Source organism: Taudactylus pleione, unplaced genomic scaffold (assembly GCF_031769625.1).
Source record: "Taudactylus pleione unplaced genomic scaffold, aTauple2 ptg000506l, whole genome shotgun sequence".
NCBI lineage: Eukaryota > Metazoa > Chordata > Amphibia > Anura > Myobatrachidae > Taudactylus > Taudactylus pleione.
Window position 1 is genome coordinate 2,159,836 of NW_028284908.1, and position 24,577 is coordinate 2,184,412.

At 44.4% G+C, this 24,577-nt stretch overlaps 1 protein-coding gene across 1 annotated transcript in view; it reads left to right on the forward strand.

Moving 5' to 3' along the window:
* PIGK (phosphatidylinositol glycan anchor biosynthesis class K) overlaps positions 1-24,577 on the forward strand; it is a 180,379-nt gene that overhangs the window by 58,370 nt on the left and 97,432 nt on the right. Inside the window, exon 9 of the mRNA XM_088450070.1 lies at positions 7,089-7,261. Within this exon, the coding sequence (XP_088306196.1) occupies positions 7,089-7,261 (173 nt within the window). The remainder of the gene's footprint in view (positions 1-7,088; positions 7,262-24,577) is intronic.

The following is a 24,577-nucleotide window of genomic DNA, read 5'->3' on the forward strand; positions in this document are numbered from 1 at the left end:
AAACTGAAAGAGTTAGCGTTTGAAGGAGGAGAGGGTGGTCCAAAGCATCAAAGGCATCAGACAGATCAAGGAGGATGAGTAGAGTGAAAAAGTGACCTTATTATAGGCAGTTTTTGTGTAATGAAGGTAGTGACACCCAGATTGATGTGGTTCTAAGAGAGAGTGGGAGGAGAGGAAAATTATGAAGTGATGATAGATGAGACATTCAAGAGACTTGGAGGCAAGGGGGAGAGGAGAGAGATGGCAATAAGAGAGAATCAGTGTCAAGTGAGGGTCTTTTATGCATGGGGGAAATGAGGGGCATGCTTGAAGGAGGAGTGGTGGTTCTGGGTGAGAGAGACCAGTTGAAGAGGTGGAAACAGATGTCAAGAGAGCATGGAGGAGGTGGTGGTGAGAAGGTATGGGGTCAAGAACCGGTGGAGAGAGTAGAGGATAGAGAGGACTGCAGACTTCATCCCCAATAATGAGGGAGAAGATGACATAGTGGACAGGAAATAATACAAACAAAGGTAAACCGCTCACCAGTGGCCTCAATCACTAAGCGGATGTAACATAAGATAACATTTATTACAAACAATAGTTAAGATAAAATAGCTATAAAACCATTAAATAGCGGCATACATGTATAAGCCTTAAACTTAAGTAAGTCACTAGATAAATGTCCTCTTAGTTGATAATATAAATGGGCTAAAAATTAGGCGTATGGCCATTTGAATATTCAAAACATATCCAGCATAAGGTAATTTGTTACCCGTTCTGGGAGGATCGTATTTGGGTCCTGGTTTAGCGATGAAGATCAACGCACGGTGGATGGCTCCCCCTCTGGACACTACCAAGTCGCTGTTATTTCTAGGTTTGGAGGTAGGTCTAGATGAAGATCCCACAGAAGTCCTTATAGTGCGAGAGCTCCTGACAGGGTAGGTCTCTGATGCGTTTCGCTGCTCCTACCCGCAGCTTTCTCAAGGGTATAAGACAGGCAGTTGGAGACGGGCAGGGATGAGGCAGGAGGAATCTGAAGCAAGGAGATGTCCTGGCGGATAGCCATTTTGTATGTGTTATGGGTGGTATGGTTGAGGGTACAGAAGGAGTAAGTTTGGGGCGATGGGGGGCAGAGTTAGGTTGTTGAGGATAGCAAAGAGATGGCTGGGATTGGAATACTTAGAGAACATAAGAGACTTGAAATTGTTTTTTTTAATCAGTTTAGTAATCTGTGAAAAGTACAGAGGGCCTGATTCACTACGGATCGCTATTGAGATCATAGCTGCGATTACGCACGTAATTCAACTGCGATAGTATGCTAATTTGTTGCGATCGCTGTGCCGTCGCAGCACTACATAAGGTCGCCCACTTTACCTTGCACAGATCCGTAATGTTTAGCAAGACTGAGAAACCATCAGTAATATGGAGTACCATCACAGCCTCACACACACTTACACAGGCTCTGACCTTACTCAGGAATTACTAACCTCATCACACGCAGTGATTACACAAGACTGAGATACCATCAGTAACATGGAGTACCATCACAGCCTCACACACACTTACACAGGCTCTGACCTTACTCAGGAATTACTAACCTCATCACACACAGTGATTACACAAGACTGAGACACCATCAGTAACATGGAGTACCATCACAGCCTCACACACACTTACACAGGCTCTGACCTTACTCAGGAATTACTAACCTCATCACACGCAGTGATTACACAAGACTGAGACACCATCAGTAACATGGAGTACCATCACATCCTCACACACACTTACACAGGCTCTGACCTTACTCAGGAATTACTAACCTCATCACACACAGTGATTACACAAGACTGAGAAACCATCAGTAACATGGAGTACCATCATAGCCTCACACACACTTACACAGGCTCTGACCTTACTCAGGAATTACTAACCTCATCACACACAGTGATTACACAAGACTGAGAGACCATCAGTAACATGGAGTACCATCACAGCCTCACACACACTTACACAGCTCTGACCTTACTCAGGAATTACTAACTTCATCACACGCTATGAAACCTCAGGCTGTGTCCGGCATTGCAGTGGATAATTTATGCACGCCCCTGCAACAGCGATGAGGCGTGTGTAATCGCAATTGCGATCGGTAATGAGTCCTCTCTGATTTGTAATAAATACATAGAGGACCGAAATGTTGGAGCTGATGTATACCTCTATGCCTATTTAATTTAAGGACTTATTCTGCTAAACCTGGTGAGTGCTCCCTGAATTTTATTCCATGGCTGGGCCAGGGATCCATTTCCTCATGTCTATATTTTGTGCTGCACTCCTGTAATTTACTTTCACCTATGTGAGTGTGGACCCGCTCTGGAAAATGTCTGTCTGTCTATATGTATCTTATGTGCAGTAGAGAGTACCTGCATGTAGAAACAACTACTATATATGGAGTCCATGGTTCTCAGCCTTTTTACTTTATGAACTTTATAGTAGTGGCTATTTCTCTCCCCCCCAATAGTTTTATTTGGGCCTGTAGGCAGCCATTTTGTGCTCTCTGGATTCAACCTATTCATTAGGAGATAGTGACATCACTGATAGGAGGCTCTTTCTGTTTGATGCCTTTATGATGTCACCAGTTCCTAGTCAATTATATTTTTATGAATACTGTTTCTATACACAAAATGGCTGTCTTGGCTGTGCGTAGGCTATGAGGGCGCTGTGAAGCCTCGCAGCCCAGATGCCTGAAATAAAACACTTTCCTCAGTGTCCATTCCCAGTAAGGTATCTTCATTTCAGATACATTTCTTTACATATTTATTTTCATTTCATTAGATCTTCTATGCAAGGCAACTTGCATTTAAGGTTTAGGGGCTGATAAAGAGACTGCAAGCTTTTACACATCGCACCCCCCCACCCCCCCTCTGACTCTGCTGCAGACACGGAGGAGTTAAAGAGATAATCAGGTGGCTTTTCTTTTATGCCGACACAAATGCCGGTTGTGGAGGCCGCTTCTGCTGTTGGCTGATGCAGATTTCTCAGCTCGCAGCCCACACAGACAGGTTTTGTCATCTCGCGGCTTCTGTAAGCAACGCAATCCAGGAGGAGGTGTAAACTCAAAAACGCTCTCTGCTTTGTCTGACCTAGATCACCGTTTAAAGAGTTTATCATTAAAAATGTAAACCCTTTTATTTATTACGCTTACCGACCAATTAACTCCTCGTGTTGCCCGCTAAAAAAACGTTTGTTTGTAAAAGAACGATAATCGGTTTCCTCCTCACTGACAGGTGCAGAAACATCCGTACATCATTCCCTTTGTGATTCAGTCCTCAATGAGGTCCGATGTCTGTTTTTATAGCAGCTTTTTGAAAAATCATTGTAGGGAGATTGCGCCCTGCGGCGAAAATGGCGTATACTGGTCCGTTTGAGAGGCGTGTCATAATGTTCCTTTATTTTCCGAGTTATAGAATAAGTAGGTATTGAGGGTAAGGTGCAAGTGTATTTGGAGGCTGTGCTTTGATACGGGTATTTAAGTTTTTCCAAGTGTGCGCAGTTGTCACAGTAAAATGGTTGCAGGAAGAGCCTGCACAGATGGCCAACAAATCTGCTCTTTAGCCCATGAAACACACTAATGCCGCAGGTTTTACCATAGATGTGACTGTGCATTAGAAATGTGCTGCACTCTATTTTCCAGCATCTTATACGACCCCTGTAGCGCTCTCTTCCACCAGGCTCATGCAATTCGTCACACATCCCCTGTAATGCATCACACCTCCATTTTATTGTAGTGCACATCCTCCTCCTCCTCCTCCCTAGCAATTCCTCAGTGGTGGGAGGAGAGTTATGATGTCATCACTGTGTTAGGCCCGGCCTCAGGGGGGATTGCTAGACTCTCCAGGGAGTCGGGGAGATCACCGCTCTTTCACGGAGTCTCCCTGCCGATCAGGGAGAGTTGTCAAGCATGAATCATGTTACTAAAGGGGATTGGGGCCACCATGTGGGTAGGTTGGTTAGTGATCTACAAGACTATTGTTAGGATAGGTAGGTCTTACTGATCAGAAGGTATGCAATGAAGGGTTATAGGCTTACAAATGTGAGCGGGTGGAATAATTTTGTTCCCCTGATATTCCGTGATGGAACGAAAGTTTGTTCTTAACGTTACGGATTAGACAGCGCAAATAAGTGTCTGTCATGGAAGGTACTATTAAGTTCAGCCAGAGAAATGCCAGTATTTACTGCTAGATGTATTGTATTCACCCCAGGGATGTGAGGAGAGAACCAATGTTCGTGCGAGTGCGGCCTATAAATTCACTAGGGCTTGGAGGCACCACTGATGAGGCAGCCATTTTGTGGGCCGGACCTTCAGGAGAACAACGACCAAGCTTCTTGAATATTGGTCATGATATGGTCCAGCTCTTACGGCATTAATACCGTAGACGAGTGCAGTGTTTTGCCATCGGTGCTGGTGGATGCTGGTAACTGGTGAACAGTATCGAAAATTTTTTTTTTTTAAATAATTGCAGAAATATGGCGGCTAGTGCGAATACCCATTGAAGGTTTTCACAAAGCGCTTTATAAGTATTTGACAAACTTTGTACTTATTAAACCTATTGTTGCTAAATTTTGCTCGGTGTAAAGATCAACTTTTTCTGGTGGAAATTTAAACTGCAATTTTTTTTACATTTTTGGAATTACACAGAAACCAAAATATATATTGAACAGTTTTTCTTTATTCAAGGCTTTTGACTAGCGAGCATTAATCCTCGGGACAGAGGCAGTGTATGTCCATATATATCTTACTGATGCTTAAACAGAACTTGAATTTACCTGGTCAGACGGAGAGCGTCGTGGCGTGGAAATGAAATGAATGTCTGCGTCTCTACGCTGCACATGAGAGAGAATTGATGAACTGCTTTTAGCCCATGGCCTTTGAACGCTTTGGAAAGGAAGCTGCTTTTCTAAAGACGCCCCGGTGCTAAGTGAGGCCTCCTGTAGGGCACTTTCAAATAAAAGGCATCAAATGAATTAATCACTGTTTGTCTTCAAAGAAACCGCTGACCTTACAGTTTACGCGCAACCAGAAAGCATATGTCGGGAGCGAAGTGCATTTATATTCTTAAGTATTTAAGGCATCCGGATGGTGCATGAAAGCCTGACGAGGCACGGATTTCTGCATCTAACAGCTTTTTGGTAAATCTGCTGGCGCATTTAAGCCCGGATTCTGGGCCAGCTAGAGTAATGTGACAAGACACCGGGCCTGTTGCCATCAAATCAGGTGGTTTTGTTTTGTTTTTTATAATTTCATATTTATCTTAATAACCTACCCCAGACTTGTAAATGATTTCTAATCTTTTGCGGCCAGACGTAAAACGAATTGCTATTTCCCTTCATGCGCCGTTTCACGCCGACAATTCCAAACGGCAATGGCCGAGCTGCCCAATTTCCAAGAGCTGGCTTGGACGGAGTCCAGCGCGTATGCCGAGGGAATTGGTGAGATCTTTTACTAGGAGGAACTGCAGCTGCTCCTGTAAACGTATTCGCCAATCACCTCCCGTTGCCCCATGCGGGCCGGCTACTGCGCTGTGAAATGTTGATTAGGTCTGGAAGTGCAGAGGGTGCTCTGGTCAGGGGAATCGTGCAGATCCACTCCTCGGTTTTGAGCCTTCTCAGACAGTTGGGTTGGCGCTTGAGCTGGTGAGCTCGACGTGAAGGCTTTTCATTTATACCGTTAATTATACACTACTTTGAGTTTATCATCCTGCCATCTGAGTCCCCTCGCCTGATGTCTGCGCGATTGCAAACTAAGCAGTGGGACGAGCCCGAATACCGCAATACACTTGCAGTTTAATTAGGAAAATACACCCCTGTCGTGGTAGTTTGGAAAATTAGTGACATTTGCTACAAAAGTTTTATCAATTGGAAAATTGGGTCTGTGACGCACCCCTTTATATAAACCAAGTGCACAACTCCAAATTAACTGATTATATATAAATAAATACATTTTACAGTAAATACAATAGAGGTTTTTGGCATGATCTTGGCCAAGATTATGGGCCTGCCCACCATATCCGGGTAACCTCTTGTCGGGCAGGTCCCCCTAACATACTAGGGTTCAAATCCAGAGCGCAGGACACCACCAAACTAGCCCAGCCAAACCACCCCAAAGCACCGCTCTAATAAGAAAAGTGAAGTGTAAAAGAAATAGTTAGGAGCAGCCGCTGGCCGCATATAAAGAATAAAAATAAAAAAGTGAAATACATTATATATATATATATATAAAGGAAACAGACAGTGAAGTATTAAAATGTGTTAAAGGAAAATGTGTTATACTGCGGTGCCTTGAAGCAGATCAGCAAAGCAATCCAGGGGGACCCACACCCCAAAAATGAACCAAAGCTGCACTACACAGTCTAAATATTAGCAGGACTTACCTGTATTGTGCCTCTGACTGGTGTGCATATCACTATGCCAGACTCCATGCTGTAACCAATGTAGTAGAAGTGCTAGTCTGAGTGGGAAGTGGCTCAGGCTTCCCAGGTGTGCAAATCAATGCACTAATTAGATGCACAGGTTGTGACTCGTCTGAGGTTTTGTAAAGAAATTGTAGCTTTATTAAAGCATCTTCAGTGTGTAACACCCCATCACTCGCACAAGTCTTTAGACACCAGGAAGGTAATAGAGGCAGCGATTCAGTTACCGATCTGTATGTGCTGCTGGGACAACCCTGTGACTGTTCTCCCCCGGCATTGTATAGTATTCATTAGAAGGTCGGGAATGTTATGGGGTATTTGTACTGCTGCTATCCACGCCTGTGAATGCGATTTTCACTCCAATGGAAGTGGGATACGTGAGCTCCCCCAATAATTTAACAAGCTGCTTCCTGTAAATGGAAAAGGGAACAAATTTTGAGGGACCAACTGGTGCACATGGAAAAAGGTAGTATAGCAACCAATGAGGTTGTGTCTGCTTTCTGGTGCAGCTGGTAAATGACAGCAGCTTATTGGTTCCCATGGGGTAACATAACCTTTATTTTGGGGGACTTTTACTATCCCCTTACATTGTCAAAGCGCCAGCTTGCGCCAGAGCGGAGAATAACGCTGTGATTTGCTTTACAGTTCCAGGTGTGTCCTAAGAGCCTCTGCGTATCGACACCCGGACATCGCACCGATCTGTTCCAGAGAGACCCGCAGACCGTCCTCATCACCGATTTCTTTGGCAGCGTGAGAAAAGTGGAGCTCACCGAGAAAAGTGTGGCGCTGAAGAGGCATATGGAGGCGGCCGATGAAAGGTATTGTCATGCTTGACAGTGTCTCACGTGGTTCCACGATCACTCAGCTCAGAGACAAATAACATCTGTCCTTTCTATACCGAGCCGACCAGAAATCTGTCCCTGCAACACAATTTGCAATTACTCCAAAGTGTGTTAAATACCAGATCATCAGGATTGTTGCATTGAAATAAACAAGTACATTTACAGTGTTGAACACATCATTGGAACAGCTGTAATATATTATCTTCATTCTGCAGAATTGTTTTCATCTATTTTTTTTTTTTTTTTTTTACATTTTCCAAGAATGCAGAATTAATGCGCATTACAGAAAACGACCGGCATACTCGCTACACAAACCAGAATGACATTTATTGGCAATAGTTCTGCGCAGTAAGTGCTACCCATTGAGTTAAAGGCTTGTCGCACATTTTCCCAGAAACGCGCCGTGGTATCGATTCTCTTGTCGTGTGCAAGATACAACGTAAACAGTATTTTCAGCTCAGTACGGCGAGACGTTGGCTTTTTAGCTTTATTTTTCTATTTGAATAAAACGAGCGGACCTTATTTACTATGCGCACCGATGCGATCAATCTTAAGCCAAATATCTAAAGCAAATCACATGACCATCATTAACTCCAAAACTTGGGCCCAGTTTTTGGAAGTACAAAATTTTCGTCTCGCGCTCCCAAGTAATTATGTGTATTTCTGAATCCGGCCCTGGGTGTGTAACAACGTCCCCGCCGCCAGTGCGCTTACATGGTGCATCCTTACGCACATCGCGGTACACACCCACTCTCTGGAGGTAGCGCTGCGAGTGTGGAGAGGCAGAATAAGCCAACCGGACACTCCGTGATAAATTGTAAATGACACACCGGCATTCAGACTCCTTCCGCTCTAGATAATACATAGATTTTTCTTTTACCAGACTGCACTATTTAGCCCATGGCGTCGCTTCTAGTTTCCACACGTCCTGGCGCACATTCTCTGCAAAGAACGCCATCTCTCCGCCTAAATCTGGTTGCATGGCACCAGCATTAAGATTTGTCGCAGCTCCCAGGCCGTTTTACACATTGCAAATGAGGCCAAATGTTGCAACCCCGATCACATGGTCGAGGAGCACCCAAGGGTGAGATTATGGGGGGGGGCACCCAGCGAGGGGGATTTTATCATCTATCTTTTGATTTTGGGGACAAAATGTGTTGGTAGTTTGTGCCTTAGAGAATATCCTATACAGAAGGCTAGGGAACTGTTATACAGATATGTAACATTATATTATCCCTACCCTCCTAATCCTCCACTGTGGAGCGTTATAAAGCGCCTGTAGGAAGATCATATCTTCTATTGGGAGAAGGGGAGATTGGACGATGGAATACAGGAGAATTTATTTTGCATGCCAAGGACTTCCTTTATGGCTGGTGGTCAACATCCTGAGTTACAGGTCATCCACGTCAGCGTTAGCCATCTAAGGCGCGTATTCAATTAGATGCGAAAAGTCGGAATCCGCCTAAAAAGTATCACAGATGACGTCATTTCGCCAGGCGGAAACTTTACGCCGTATTCAATTGCAAAGACTTTTCGCATACGCGGAAAGTCAATGTAATAGGTGGAAAAGATTCGCCTTTGAAAGTAGGCGCGAAAAAATGTGCAGAATTGCGGATTTGGGGTGCAAAGGTGAGGAAACCACTCAGCACCCTTGGGACAGCCCCCCAAAGGATAACTGCGTCAAAAAATCACTAAAAATAAATAAATAAAGGAACACCCCACAAAAACTTTGAAAATAGGGGCGAAAAAGTACAAAGTTGGGATACAAACATAAGTAGTAGTGAAGTAGACTTTGGGGGTCTGCAAGGATGGGTCAGGTGTTTTTTTGATTGCAGGTGCTTGCTTCAGGTGGGTTTTTCACGATTTTTTTTAACTTCACTTTAGAGACTTTAAAATATCCTAGCACCCATTTTCATGTACCCCAAATTTGACGGGAAGACCTATTTCACCCAAAAATACTGCATAATGCTATTCTTCACCACTTGTGCAAAGACGCTAGTAAGAAGCTATTGGAACAAGTGAAGTACCCCAAACAGCTTTATTAGGGCTATTCGGGGGCATGTAGATTGATCCCCAATATTAGTGCATCTTTTTGGGGGGTTCAGGCTGATTTCCCCATTTCTGACAGCACTTTCCTCCTGGCCGTTTTCACGTCTTTTGGAATTGAATCGGGCGAATATCGGGGGCGCGCCCGATAAGTTTCCACGGCCAAATCACGCGATGATGACGAAAATCAGATTTCGCCGTCGTCGGCAAAATGAATAATTGAATACGGGCCTATGATGAGAAGTCTACCAGTCCATCCGTGTGTGTATGTGTGCACCTCCTGTAGTGTCTGGGGGCGCATCCTGCACCTACATCTCCGCCTAACCAGGCATGTGATAGTACAGACTGTGTGATGTCCCCAATATTATACATACACGGTATTCATAAGAAGGCCACTTGCCGACGTCCTAGGTACCAGTCACCTCACCTGTTTGTACTGAATTACTGGGCTGTATCCCTCCTGAAATACCATATTGTCCGACAGGCCTAGCATTCTGTACGGTTCTAAAAACCTTTTATTTTCCCATTTTCTAACCTACCACGACAAAAAAGGCTTTTATGTCAGTATTTTGTGCATGATTTCTTGTTGGTTTTGATAGTTTGCAGAATATTTTCTATCATATGTGAAAAGCGATTGAAGTGAACGGGGGCGATAAGCGTTTTGTGATTCTTTAAATTTTCACTGGTCATGTAGCGCCCTCTGGTGTGCCAAGCTTGTAATGCCAAAGTCCTCAGCATTTCTGTTACCGTACAATGTAACGCCTGCTTTAACCCCTTCGCAGCAGATGACAAGTGACGCTCATCGTACGCCCATACGATAAACCTGCGGATGCAGGAAAGTGTCCCTTTTTAATTTGAAAAATAAAATAATTAACCATCTCCCCACCAGATGGGAGGGGAATCAAATACCCAGTTCTCCCCCATTTAATGCGGTATGTTTTCTTGTTGAAAAAAAAAGAACATGGCTGCTTAGGCTACCGCATTATTCCTGCCCATTGTAAGCACTTCTATGGAGGTGGCACAAATTAACAGCAAAAGCAATGACTGCGTTATCATTTTCACCTGCAGTTTTTGTTTCGCACAGGATCCGGCTTTTTGCTACTTTGGATAATGGGCCGAAGCGAGAAGCATAAAGTAGTTTTGCCTTTTTTCTTTTCTTTTCTTTTTTTTTTTTTTTAATTAAAATTCAAAAATGAGCAGATTTTGTTTTTTTTTCTGCTAGTTCACTTTTCTTGCAGTTCAGATAAAATTATATTGGTTCATTTTGGATTAATTTTATTTGATATGTTAGAGAAATAAAGAAAACGATTTACATTTTATGGAAATTGAAAAGGCTCAGTGCAGGGGTGAGAAGCCTGGCCAGTGAATGGGTTTAACTTTGGGGTATGCGTGTGATTTTGTGTAGTAGTAGTGTGCGCACTAATACTTCTTATAGAATTGCAAAATGGCAGCAGTGGGTTTTTTTTTGGTCTTTTTCTACGCACGAATTACAGTCCACATACACAGAACAGATACAGTCTTGCATTTTCCAGTACATGTTGTCATACATATCTAGCCCATGAAGAGTTTGGTGCCCATGTAACACTGCAAACTGCAGAAAACATTTATGGCTGCATTCATTGTCCTGCATAGAAGTGGAATGGGATTGAAATCCCGACTGCACAAGCCCAAACCCTCCCCTCTCCCCCTTCTTAATCCTAACCCTCCGTTGGTGGTGCCTTATCCTAAATGCCTCCCCCCTGGGTGTGCCTAATCCTAACCCCCCCTTCCCACACCCTAAACCTAACCCTCCATTGGGGTTGCCTATCCTTACCCTCCCACCAGTGGCTCCTAACCCCCCTTCCCCTAGCCTAACCCTCCCCGGGGGCTGCCTAACCCTAAGTTCCCTCCAGGGGTGCCTAAATGTAACCCTCCCAACCGTGGCTAACAGTTAAGGTGTGCCGGACTTGCCTCAATCAGTCCGGTGTCTGTCTTCCAGCGTCGAGATTAAGATAGGAGGCAGTTTTTCTACGCCTATCTTAAGTCCCGTGTCGGCATTTAGACCGGCGGCATTCAGTCCACCGGTCTAATAACCGCCTCCCCATCGAAATATGATTTAAGTCACGTGTTATTTATATTTTAAGTTTTGCTCCTTTTCCTTGTGTCATTTGTATACAGGAAAATATACCATTATAATGTGTTGTCAAATATAAGCTCCATTTGTCACTGAGAAAAGTAAACTACACTAAGGAAAGACGAAGGTTAATACAGTAAACAGTTATTTCTCTTGTATTTGTCATAGTCTATTACAGTAAAATGTGTTTAGGCGGAATCTGGGTGCCACATACAGATGTGTCCTTATGCGCTATTGCTGCAGTCGTGACAATCGGCCCTTCCCGGCGCACCAGGTCCTAGGCGAGACTGCTTGCACCAATCGTCTTTTTCGCCTGCTTCACGAGACTGCGCTGAGTAATGTGATATGTGACACCTGTATATCTGTGTGCTCCTGAGTCTGTATATGGGAGACTGCGCTGAGTAATGTGATATGTGACACCTGTATATCTGTGTGCTCCTGAGTCTGTATATGGAGACTGCGCTGAGTAATGTGATATGTGACACCTGTATATCTGTGTGCCCCTGAGTCTGTATATGGAGCAGCGCTGAGTAATGTGATATGTGACACCTGTATATCTGTGTGCTCCTGAGTCTGTATATAGGAGACTGCGCTGAGTAATGTGATATGTGACACCTGTATATCTGTGTGCTCCTGAGTCTGTATATAGGAGACAGCGCTGAGTAATGTGATATGTGACACCTGTATATCTGTGTGCTCCTGAGTCTGTATATGAGAGACTGCGCTGAGTAATGTGATATGTGACACCTGTATATCTGTGTGCTCCGGAGTCTGTATATGGGAGACTGCGCTGAGTAATGTGATATGTGACACCTGTATATCTGTGTGCTCCTGAGTCTGTATATAGGAGACAGCGCTGAGTAATGTGATATGTGACACCTGTATATCTGTGTGCTCCTGAGTCTGTATATGAGAGACTGCGCTGAGTAATGTGATATGTGACACCTGTATATCTGTGTGCTCCTGAGTCTGTATATGGGAGACTGTGCTGAGTAATGTGATATGTGACACCTGTATATCTGTGTGTACCTGAGTCTGTATATGGAGACTGCGCTGAGTAATGTGACACCTGTATATCTGTGTGCTCCTGAGTCTGTATATGGGAGACTGCACTGAGTAATGTGATATGTGACACCTGTATATCTGTGTGCTCCTGAGTCTGTATATAGGAGACTGCGCTGAGTAATGTGATATGCGACACCTGTATATCTGTGTGATCCTGAGTCTGTATATGGGAGACTGTGCTGAGTAATGTGATATGTGACACCTGTATATCTGTGTGCTCCTGTGTCTGTATATGGGAGACTGCGCTGAGTAATGTGATATGTGACACCTGTATGTCTGTGTGCTCCTGAGTCTGTATATAGGAGACTGCGCTGAGTAATGTGATATGTGACACCTGTATATCTGTGTGCTCCTGAGTCTGTATATGGGAGACTGCGCTGAGTAATGTGATATGCGACACCTGTATATCTGTGTGCTCCTGAGTCTGTATATGGGAGACTGCGCTGAGTAATGTGATATGTGACACCTGTATATCTGTGTGCTCCTGTGTCTGTATATGGGAGACTGCGCTGAGTAATGTGATATGTGACACCTGTATGTCTGTGTGCTCCTGAGTCTGTATATAGGAGACTGCGCTGAGTAATGTGATATGTGACCCCTGTATATCTGTGTGCTCCTGTGTCTGTATATGGGAGACTGTGCTGAGTAATGTGATATGTGACACCTGTGTGCTCCTGAGTCTGTATATGGGAGACTGCGCTGAGTAATGTGATATGTGACACCTGTATATCTGTGTGCTCCTGAGTCTGTATATAGGAGACTGCGCTGAGTAATGTGATATGTGACACCTGTATATCTGTGTGCTCCTGAGTCTGTATATGGGAGACTGCGCTGAGTAATGTGATATGTGACACCTGTATATCTGTGTGCTCCTGAGTCTGTATCTGGGAGACTGCGCTGAGTAATGTGATATGTGACACCTGTATATCTGTGTGCTCCTGAGTCTGTATATGGGAGACTGCGCTGAGTAATGTGATATGTGACACCTGTATATCTGTGTGCTCCTGAGTCTGTATATGGGAGACTGCGCTGAGTAATGTGATATGTGACACCTGTATATCTGTGTGCTCCTGAGTCTGTATATAGGAGACTGCGCTGAGTAATGTGATATGCGACACCTGTATATCTGTGTGCTCCTGAGTCTGTATATGGGAGACTGCGCTGAGTAATGTGATATGTGACACCTGTATATCTGTGTGCTCCTGTGTCTGTATATGGGAGACTGCGCTGAGTAATGTGATATGTGACACCTGTATGTCTGTGTGCTCCTGAGTCTGTATATAGGAGACTGCGCTGAGTAATGTGATATGTGACCCCTGTATATCTGTGTGCTCCTGTGTCTGTATATGGGAGACTGTGCTGAGTAATGTGATATGTGACACCTGTGTGCTCCTGAGTCTGTATATGGGAGACTGCGCTGAGTAATGTGATATGTGACACCTGTATATCTGTGTGCTCCTGAGTCTGTATATAGGAGACTGCGCTGAGTAATGTGATATGTGACACCTGTATATCTGTGTGCTCCTGAGTCTGTATATGGGAGACTGCGCTGAGTAATGTGATATGTGACACCTGTATATCTGTGTGCTCCTGTGTCTGTATATAGGAGACTGCGCTGAGTAATGTGATAGGTGACACCTGTATATCTGTGTGCTCCTGAGTCTGTATATGGGAGACTGCGCTGAGTAATGTAATGTGTGACACCTGTGTATCTGTGTGCTCCTGAGTCTGTATATGGGAGACTGCGCTGAGTAATGTGATATGTAACACCTGTATATCTGTGTGCTCCTGTGTCTGTATATAGGAGACTGCGCTGAGTAATGTGATAGGTGACACCTGTATATCTGTGTGCTCCTGAGTCTGTATATAGGAGACTGCGCTGAGTAATGTGATATGTGACACCTGTATATCTGTGTGCTCCTGAGTCTGTATATGGGAGACTGCGCTGAGTAATGTGATATGTGACACCTGTATATCTGTGTGCTCCTGAGTCTGTATATGGGAGACTGCGCTGAGTAATGTGATATGTGACACCTGTATATCTGTGTGCTCCTGAGTCTGTATATGGAGACTGTGCTGAGTAATGTGATATGTGACACCTGTATATCTGTGTGCTCCTGAGTCTGTATATGGGAGACTGCGCTGAGTAATGTGATAGGTGACACCTGTATATCTGTGTGCTCCTGAGTCTGTATATGGGAGACTGCGCTGAGTAATGTGATATGTGACACCTGTATATCTGTGTGCTCCTGAGTCTGTATATGGGAGACTGCGCTGAGTAATGTGATATGTGACACCTGTATATCTGTGTGCTCCTGAGTCTGTATATGGGAGACTGCGCTGAGTAATGTGATATGTGACACCTGTATATCTGTGTGTACCTGAGTCTGTATATGGAGACTGCGCTGAGTAATGTGACACCTGTATATCTGTGTGCTCCTGAGTCTGTATATGGGAGACTGCGCTGAGTAATGTGATATGTGACACCTGTATATCTGTGTGCTCCTGAGTCTGTATATAGGAGACTGCGCTGAGTAATGTGATATGTGACACCTGTATATCTGTGTGCTCCTGAGTCTGTATATGGGAGACTGCGCTGAGTAATGTGATATGTGACACCTGTATATCTGTGTGCTCCTGAGTCTGTATATGGGAGACTGCGCTGAGTAATGTGATATGTGACACCTGTATATCTGTGTGCTCCTGAGTCTGTATATGGAGACTGTGCTGAGTAATGTGATATGTGACACCTGTATATCTGTGTACTCCTGAGTCTGTATATGGGAGACTGCGCTGAGTAATGTGATAGGTGACACCTGTATATCTGTGTGCTCCTGAGTCTGTATATAGGAGACTGCGCTGAGTAATGTGATATGTGACACCTGTATATCTGTGTGCTCCTGAGTCTGTATATGGGAGACTGCGCTGAGTAATGTGATATGTGACACCTGTATATCTGTGTGCTCCTGAGTCTGTATATGGGAGACTGCGCTGAGTAATGTGATATGTGACACCTGTATATCTGTGTGCTCCTGAGTCTGTATATGGAGACTGTGCTGAGTAATGTGATATGTGACACCTGTATATCTGTGTGCTCCTGAGTCTGTATATGGGAGACTGCGCTGAGTAATGTGATAGGTGACACCTGTATATCTGTGTGCTCCTGAGTCTGTATATGGGAGACTGCGCTGAGTAATGTGATATGTGACACCTGTATATCTGTGTGCTCCTGAGTCTGTATATGGGAGACTGCGCTGAGTAATGTGATATGTGACACCTGTATATCTGTGTGCTCCTGAGTCTGTATATGGGAGACTGCGCTGAGTAATGTGATATGTGACACCTGTATATCTGTGTGTACCTGAGTCTGTATATGGAGACTGCGCTGAGTAATGTGACACCTGTATATCTGTGTGCTCCTGAGTCTGTATATGGGAGACTGCGCTGAGTAATGTGATATGTGACACCTGTATATCTGTGTGCTCCTGAGTCTGTATATAGGAGACTGCGCTGAGTAATGTGATATGTGACACCTGTATATCTGTGTGCTCCTGAGTCTGTATATGGGAGACTGCGCTGAGTAATGTGATATGTGACACCTGTATATCTGTGTGCTCCTGAGTCTGTATATGGGAGACTGCGCTGAGTAATGTGATATGTGACACCTGTATATCTGTGTGCTCCTGAGTCTGTATATGGAGACTGTGCTGAGTAATGTGATATGTGACACCTGTATATCTGTGTGCTCCTGAGTCTGTATATGGGAGACTGCGCTGAGTAATGTGATAGGTGACACCTGTGTATATCTGTGTGCTCCTGAGTCTGTATATGGGAGACTGCGCTGAGTAATGTGATATGTGACACCTGTATATCTGTGTGCTCCTGAGTCTGTATATGGGAGACTGCGCTGAGTAATGTGATATGTGACACCTGTATATCTGTGTGCTCCTGAGTCTGTATATGGGAGACTGCGCTGAGTAATGTGATATGTGACACCTGTATATCTGTGTGTACCTGAGTCTGTATATGGAGACTGCGCTGAGTAATGTGACACCTGTATATCTGTGTGCTCCTGAGTCTGTATATGGGAGACTGCGCTGAGTAATGTGATATGTGACACCTGTATATCTGTGTGCTCCTGAGTCTGTATATGGGAGACTGTGCTGAGTAATGTGATATGTGACACCTGTATATCTGTGTGCTCCTGAGTCTGTATATGGGAGACTGCGCTGAGTAATGTGATATGTGACACCTGTATATCTGTGTGCTCCTGAGTCTGTATATGGGAGACTGCGCTGAGTAATGTGATATGTGACACCTGTATATCTGTGTGCTCCTGAGTCTGTATATGGGAGACTGCGCTGAGTAATGTGATATGTGACACCTGTATATCTGTGTGCTCCTGAGTCTGTATATAGGAGACTGTGCTGAGTAATGTGATATGTGACACCTGTATATCTGTGTGCTCCTGAGTCTGTATATGGGAGACTGCGCTGAGTAATGTGATATGTGACACCTGTATATCTGTGTGTACCTGAGTCTGTATATGGAGACTGCGCTGAGTAATGTGACACCTGTATATCTGTGTGCTCCGGAGTCTGTATATGGGAGACTGCGCTGAGTAATGTGATATGTGACACCTGTATATCTGTGTGCTCCTGAGTCTGTATATGGGAGACTGTGCTGAGTAATGTGATATGTGACACCTGTATATCTGTGTGCTCCTGAGTCTGTATATGGGAGACTGCGCTGAGTAATGTGATATGTGACACCTGTATATCTGTGTGCTCCTGAGTCTGTATATGGGAGACTGTGCTGAGTAATGTGATATGTGACACCTGTATATCTGTGTGCTCCTGAGTCTGTATATGGGAGACTGCGCTGAGTAATGTGATATGTGACACCTGTATATCTGTGTGCTCCTGAGTCTGTATATAGGAGACTGTGCTGAGTAATGTGATATGTGACACCTGTATATCTGTGTGCTCCTGAGTCTGTATATGGGAGACTGCGCTGAATAATGTGATATGTGACACCTGTATATCTGTGTGCTCCTGAGTCTGTATATGGGAGACTGCGCTGAGTAATGTGATATGTGACACCTGTATATCTGTGTGCTCCTGAGTCTGTATATAGGAGACTGCGCTGAGTAATGTGATATGTGACACCTGTATATCTGTGTGCTCCTGAGTCTGTATATGGGAGACTGCGCTGAGTAATGTGATATGTGACACCTGTATATCTGTGTGCTCCTGTGTCTGTATATGGGAGACTGCGCTGAGTAATGTGATATGTGACACCTGTATATCTGTGTGCTCCTGAGTCTGTATATGGGAGACTGTGCTGAGTAATGTGATATGTGACACCTGTATATCTGTGTGCTCCTGAGTCTGTATATGGGAGACTGCGCTGAGTAATGTGATATGTGACACCTGTATATCTGTGTGCTCCTGAGTCTGTATATGGGAGACTGCGCTGAGTAATGTGATATGTGACACCTGTATATCTGTGTGCTCCTGAGTCTGTATATGGGAGACTGCGCTGAGTAATGTGATATGTGACACCTGTATATCTGTGTGCTCCTGAGTCTGTATATAGGAGACTGTGCTGAGTAATGTGATATGTGACACCTGTATATCTGTGTGCTCCTGAGTCTGTATATGGGAGACTGCGCTGAGTAATGTGATATGTGACACCTGTATATCTGTGTGCTCCTGAGTCTGTATATGGGAGACTGCGCTGAGTAATGTGATATGTGACACCTGTATATCTGTGTGCTCCGGAGTCTGTATATGGGAGACTGTGCTGAGTAATGTGATATGTGACACCTGTATATCTGTGTGCTCCTGAGTCTGTATATGGGAGACTGCGCTGAGTAATGTGATATGTGACACCTGTATATCTGTGTGCTCCTGAGTCTGTATATGGGAGACTGCGCTGAGTAATGTGATATGTGACACCTGTATATCTGTGTGCTCCTGAGTCTGTATATGGGAGACTGCGCTGAGTAATGTGATATGTGACACCTGTATATCTGTGTGCTCCTGAGTCTGTATATGGGAGACTGCGCTGAGTAATGTGATATGTGACACCTGTATATCTGTGTGCTCCTGAGTCTGTATATGGGAGACTGTGCTGAGTAATGTGATATGTGACACCTGTATATCTGTGTGCTCCTGAGTCTGTATATAGGAGACTGTGCTGAGTAATGTGATATGTGACACCTGTATATCTGTGTGCTCCTGAGTCTGTATATGGGAGACTGCGCTGAGTAATGTGATATGCGACACCTGTATATCTGTGTGCTCCTGAGTCTGTATATGGGAGACTGCGCTGAGTAATGTGATATGTGACACCTGTATATCTGTGTGCTCCTGAGTCTGTATATGGGAGACTGTGCTGAGTAATGTGATATGCGACACCTGTATATATGTGTGCTCCTGAGTCTGTATATGGGAGACTGTGCTGAGTAATGTGATATGTGACACCTGTATATCTGTGTTCTCCTGAGTCTGTATATGGGAGACTGCGCTGAGTAATGTGATATGCGACACCTGTATATATGTGTGCTCCTGAGTCTGTATATGGGAGACTGTGCTGAGTAATGTGATATGTGACACCTGTATATCTGTGTGCTCCTGAGTCTGTATATGGACACTGTGCTGAGTAATGTGATATGTGACATCTGTATATCAGTGTGCTCCTGTCTGTATATAGGAGACTGTGCTGAGTAATGTGATATGTGACACCTGTATATCTGTGTGCTCCTGAGTCTGTATATGGAGACTGCGCTGAGTAATGTGATATGTGACACCTGTATATCTGTGTGCTCCTGAGTCTGTATATGGGAGACTGCGCTGAGTAATGTGATATGTGACACCTGTATATCTGTGTGCTCCTGAGTCTGTATATAGGAGACTGTGCTGAGTAATGTGATATGTGACACCTGTATATCTGTGTGCTCCTGAGTCTGTATATGGGAGACTGCGCTGAGTAATGTGATATGTGACACCTGTATATCTGTGTGCTCCTGAGTCTGTATATGGGAGACTGTGCTGAGTAATGTGATATGTGACACCTGTATATCTGTGTGCTCCTGAGTCTGTATATGGGAGACTGCGCTGAGTAATGTGATATGTGACACCTGTATATCTGTGTGCTCCTGAGTCTGTATATAGGAGACTGTGCTGAGTAATGTGATATGTGACACCTGTATATCTGTGTGCTCCTGAGTCTGTATATGGGAGACTGCGCTGAGTAATGTGATATGTGACACCTGTATATCTGTGTGCTCCTGAGTCTGTATATGGGAGACTGCGCTGAGTAATGTGATATGTGACACCTGTATATCTGTGTGCTCCTGAGTCTGTATATAGGAGACTGTGCTGAGTAATGTGATATGTGACACCTGTATATCTGTGTGCTCCTGAGTCTGTATATGGGAGACTGCGCTGAGTAATGTGATATGTGACACCTGTATATCTGTGTGCTCCTGAGTCTGTATATAGGAGACTGTGCTGAGTAATGTGATATGTGACACCTGTATATCTGTGTGCTCCTGAGTCTGTATATGGGAGACTGTGCTGAGTAATGTGATATGTGACACCTGTATATCTGTGTTCTACTGAGTCTGTATATAGGAGACTGCGCTGAGTAATGTGATATGTGACACCTGTATACCTGTGATCCTGAGTCTGTATATGGGAGACTGCGCTGAGTAATGTGATATGCGACACCTGTATATATGTGTGCTCCTGAGTCTGTATATGATAGACTGTGCTGAGTAATGTGATATGTGACACCTGTATATCTGTGTTCTCCTGAGTCTGTATATGGGAGACTGCGCTGAGTAATGTGATATGTGACACCTGTATATCTGTGTGCTCCTGAGTCTGTATATGGGAGACTGCGCTGAGTAATGTGATATGTGACACCTGTATATCTGTGTGCTCCTGAGTCTGTATATAGGAGACTGTGCTGAGTAATGTGATATGTGACACCTGTATATCTGTGTGCTCCTGAGTCTGTATATGGGAGACTGTGCTGAGTAATGTGATATGTGACACCTGTATATCTGTGTGCTCCGGAGTCTGTATATGGGAGACTGCGCTGAGTAATGTGATATGTGACACCTGTATATCTGTGTGCTCCTGAGTCTGTATATAGGAGACTGTGCTGAGTAATGTGATATATGACACCTGTATATCTGTGTGCTCCTGAGTCTGTATATGGGAGACTGCGCTGAGTAATGTGATATGTGACACCTGTATATCTGTGTGCTCCTGAGTCTGTATATGGGAGACTGCGCTGAGTAATGTGATATGTGACACCTGTATATCTGTGTGCTCCTGAGTCTGTATATGGGAGACTGCGCTGAGTAATGTGATATGTGACACCTGTATATCTGTGTGCTCCTGAGTCTGTATATGGGAGACTGTGCTGAGTAATGTGATATGTGACACCTGTATATCTGTGTGCTCCTGAGTCTGTATATAGGAGACTGTGCTGAGTAATGTGATATGTGACACCTGTATATCTGTGTGCTCCTGAGTCTGTATATGGGAGACTGCGCTGAGTAATGTGATATGTGACACCTGTATATCTGTGTGCTCCTGAGTCTGTATATAGGAGACTGCGCTGAGTAATGTGATATGTGACACCTGTATATCTGTGTGCTCCTGAGTCTGTATATGGGAGATTGCGCTGAGTAATGTGATATGTGACACCTGTATATCTGTGTGCTCCTGAGTCTGTATATAGGAGACTGCGCTGAGTAATGTGATATGTGACACCTGTATATCTGTGTGCTCCTGAGTCTGTATATGGGAGACTGCGCTGAGTAATGTGATATGTGACACCTGTATATCTGTGTGCTCCTGAGTCTGTATATAGGAGACTGTGCTGAGTAATGTGATATGTGACACCTGTATATCTGTGTGCTCCTGAGTCTGTATATGGGAGACTGCGCTGAGTAATGTGATATGTGACACCTGTATGTCTGTGTGCTCCTGAGTCTGTATATAGGAGACTGTGCTGAGTAATGTGATATGTGACACCTGTATATCTGTGTGCTCCTGAGTCTGTATATGGGAGACTGCGCTGAGTAATGTGATATGTGACACCTGTATATCTGTGTGCTCCTGAGTCTGTATATGGGAGACTGCGCTGAGTAATGTGATATGTGACACCTGTATATCTGTGTGCTCCTGAGTCTGTATATAGGAGACTGTGCTGAGTAATGTGATATGTGACACCTGTATATCTGTGTGCTCCTGAGTCTGTATATGGGAGACTGCGCTGAGTAATGTGATATGTGACACCTGTATATCTGTGTGCTCCTGAGTCTGTATATAGGAGACTGTGCTGAGTAATGTGATATGTGACACCTGTATATCTGTGTGCTCCTGAGTCTGTATATGGGAGACTGTGCTGAGTAATGTGATATGTGACACCTGTATATCTGTGTTCTCCTGAGTCTGTATATGGGAGACTGCGCTGAGTAATGTGATATGTGACACCTGTATATCTGTGTGCTCCTGAGTCTGTATATGGGAGACTGCGCTGAGTAATGTGATATGTGACACCTGTATATCTGTGTGCTCCTGAGTCTGTATATAGGAGACTGTGCTGAGTAATGTGATATGTGACACCTGTATATCTGTGTGCTCCTGAGTCTGTATATGGGAGACTGTGCTGAGTAATGTGATATGTGACACCTGTATATCTGTGTGCTCCTGAGTCTGTATATGGGAGACTGCGCTGAGTAATGTGATATGTGACACCTGTATATCTGTGTGCTCCTGAGTCTGTATATGGGAGACTGCGCTGAGTAATGTGATATGTGACACCTGTATATCTGTGTGCTCCTGAGTCTGTATATGGGAGACTGTGCTGAGTAATGTGATATATGACACCTGTATATCTGTGTGCTCCTGAGTCTGTATATGGGAGACTGCGCTGAGTAATGTGATATGTGACACCTGTATATCTGTGTGCTCCTGAGTCTGTATATGGGAGACTGCGCTGAGTAATGTGATATGTGACACCTGTATATCTGTGTGCTCCTGAGTCTGTATATGGGAGACTGCGCTGAGTAATGTGATATGTGACACCTGTATATCTGTGTGCTCCTGAGTCTGTATATGGGAGACTGTGCTGAGTAATGTGATATGTGACACCTGTATATCTGTGTGCTCCTGAGTCTGTATATGGGAGACTGCGCTGAGTAATGTGATATGTGACACCTGTATATCTGTGTGCTCCTGAGTCTGTATATAGGAGACTGCGCTGAGTAATGTGATATGTGACACCTGTATATCTGTGTGCTCCTGAGTCTGTATATGGGAGATTGCGCTGAGTAATGTGATATGTGACACCTGTATATCTGTGTGCTCCTGAGTCTGTATATGGGAGACTGCGCTGAGTAATGTGATATGTGACACCTGTATATCTGTGTGCTCCTGAGTCTGTCTATAGGAGACTGCGCTGAGTAATGTGATATGTGACACCTGTATATCTGTGTGCTCCTGAGTCTGTATATGGGAGACTGCGCTGAGTAATGTGATATGTGACACCTGTATATCTGTGTTCTCCTGAGTCTGTATATAGGAGACTGCGCTGAGTAATGTGATATGTGACACCTGTATACCTGTGATCCTGAGTCTGTATATGGGAGACTGCGCTGAGTAATGTGATATGCGACACCTGTATATATGTGTGCTCCTGAGTCTGTATATGGGAGACTGTGCTGAGTAATGTGATATGTGACACCTGTATATCTGTGTTCTCCTGAGTCTGTATATGGGAGACTGCGCTGAGTAATGTGATATGCGACACCTGTATATATGTGTGCTCCTGAGTCTGTATATGGGAGACTGTGCTGAGTAATGTGATATGTGACACCTGTATATCTGTGTGCTCCTGAGTCTGTATATGGACACTGTGCTGAGTAATGTGATATGTGACATCTGTATATCAGTGTGCTCCTGTCTGTATATAGGAGACTGTGCTGAGTAATGTGATATGTGACACCTGTATATCTGTGTGCTCCTGAGTCTGTATATGGGAGACTGCGCTGAGTAATGTGATATGTGACACCTGTATATCTGTGTGCTCCTGAGTCTGTATATAGGAGACTGCGCTGAGTAATGTGATATGTGACACCTGTATATCTGTGTGCTCCTGAGTCTGTATATGGGAGACTGCGCTGAGTAATGTGATATGTGACACCTGTATATCTGTGTGCTCCTGAGTCTGTATATAGGAGACTGCGCTGAGTAATGTGATATGTGACACCTGTATATCTGTGTGCTCCTGAGTCTGTATATAGGAGACTGCGCTGAGTAATGTGATATGTGACACCTGTATATCTGTGTGCTCCTGAGTCTGTATATGGGAGACTGCGCTGAGTAATGTGATATGTGACACCTGTATATCTGTGTGCTCCTGAGTCTGTATATGGGAGACTGCGCTGAGTAATGTGATATGTGACACCTTTATATCTGTGTGCTCCTGAGTCTGTATATAGGAGACTGTGCTGAGTAATGTGATATGTGACACCTGTATATCTGTGTGCTCCTGAGTCTGTATATGGGAGACTGCGCTGAGTAATTTGATATGTGACACCTGTATATCTGTGTGCTCCTGAGTCTGTATATGGGAGACTGTGCTGAGTAATGTGATATGTGACACCTGTATATCTGTGTGCTCCTGAGTCTGTATATGGGAGACTGCGCTGAGTAATGTGATATGCGACACCTGTATATATGTGTGCTCCTGAGTCTGTATATGGGAGACTGTGCTGAGTAATGTGATATGTGACACCTGTATATCTGTGTTCTCCTGAGTCTGTATATGGGAGACTGCGCTGAGTAATGTGATATGCGACACCTGTATATATGTGTGCTCCTGAGTCTGTATATGGGAGACTGTGCTGAGTAATGTGATATGTGACACCTGTATATCTGTGTGCTCCTGAGTCTGTATATGGAGACTGTGCTGAGTAATGTGATATGTGACACCTGTATATCTGTGTTCTCCTGAGTCTGTATATGGGAGACTGCGCTGAG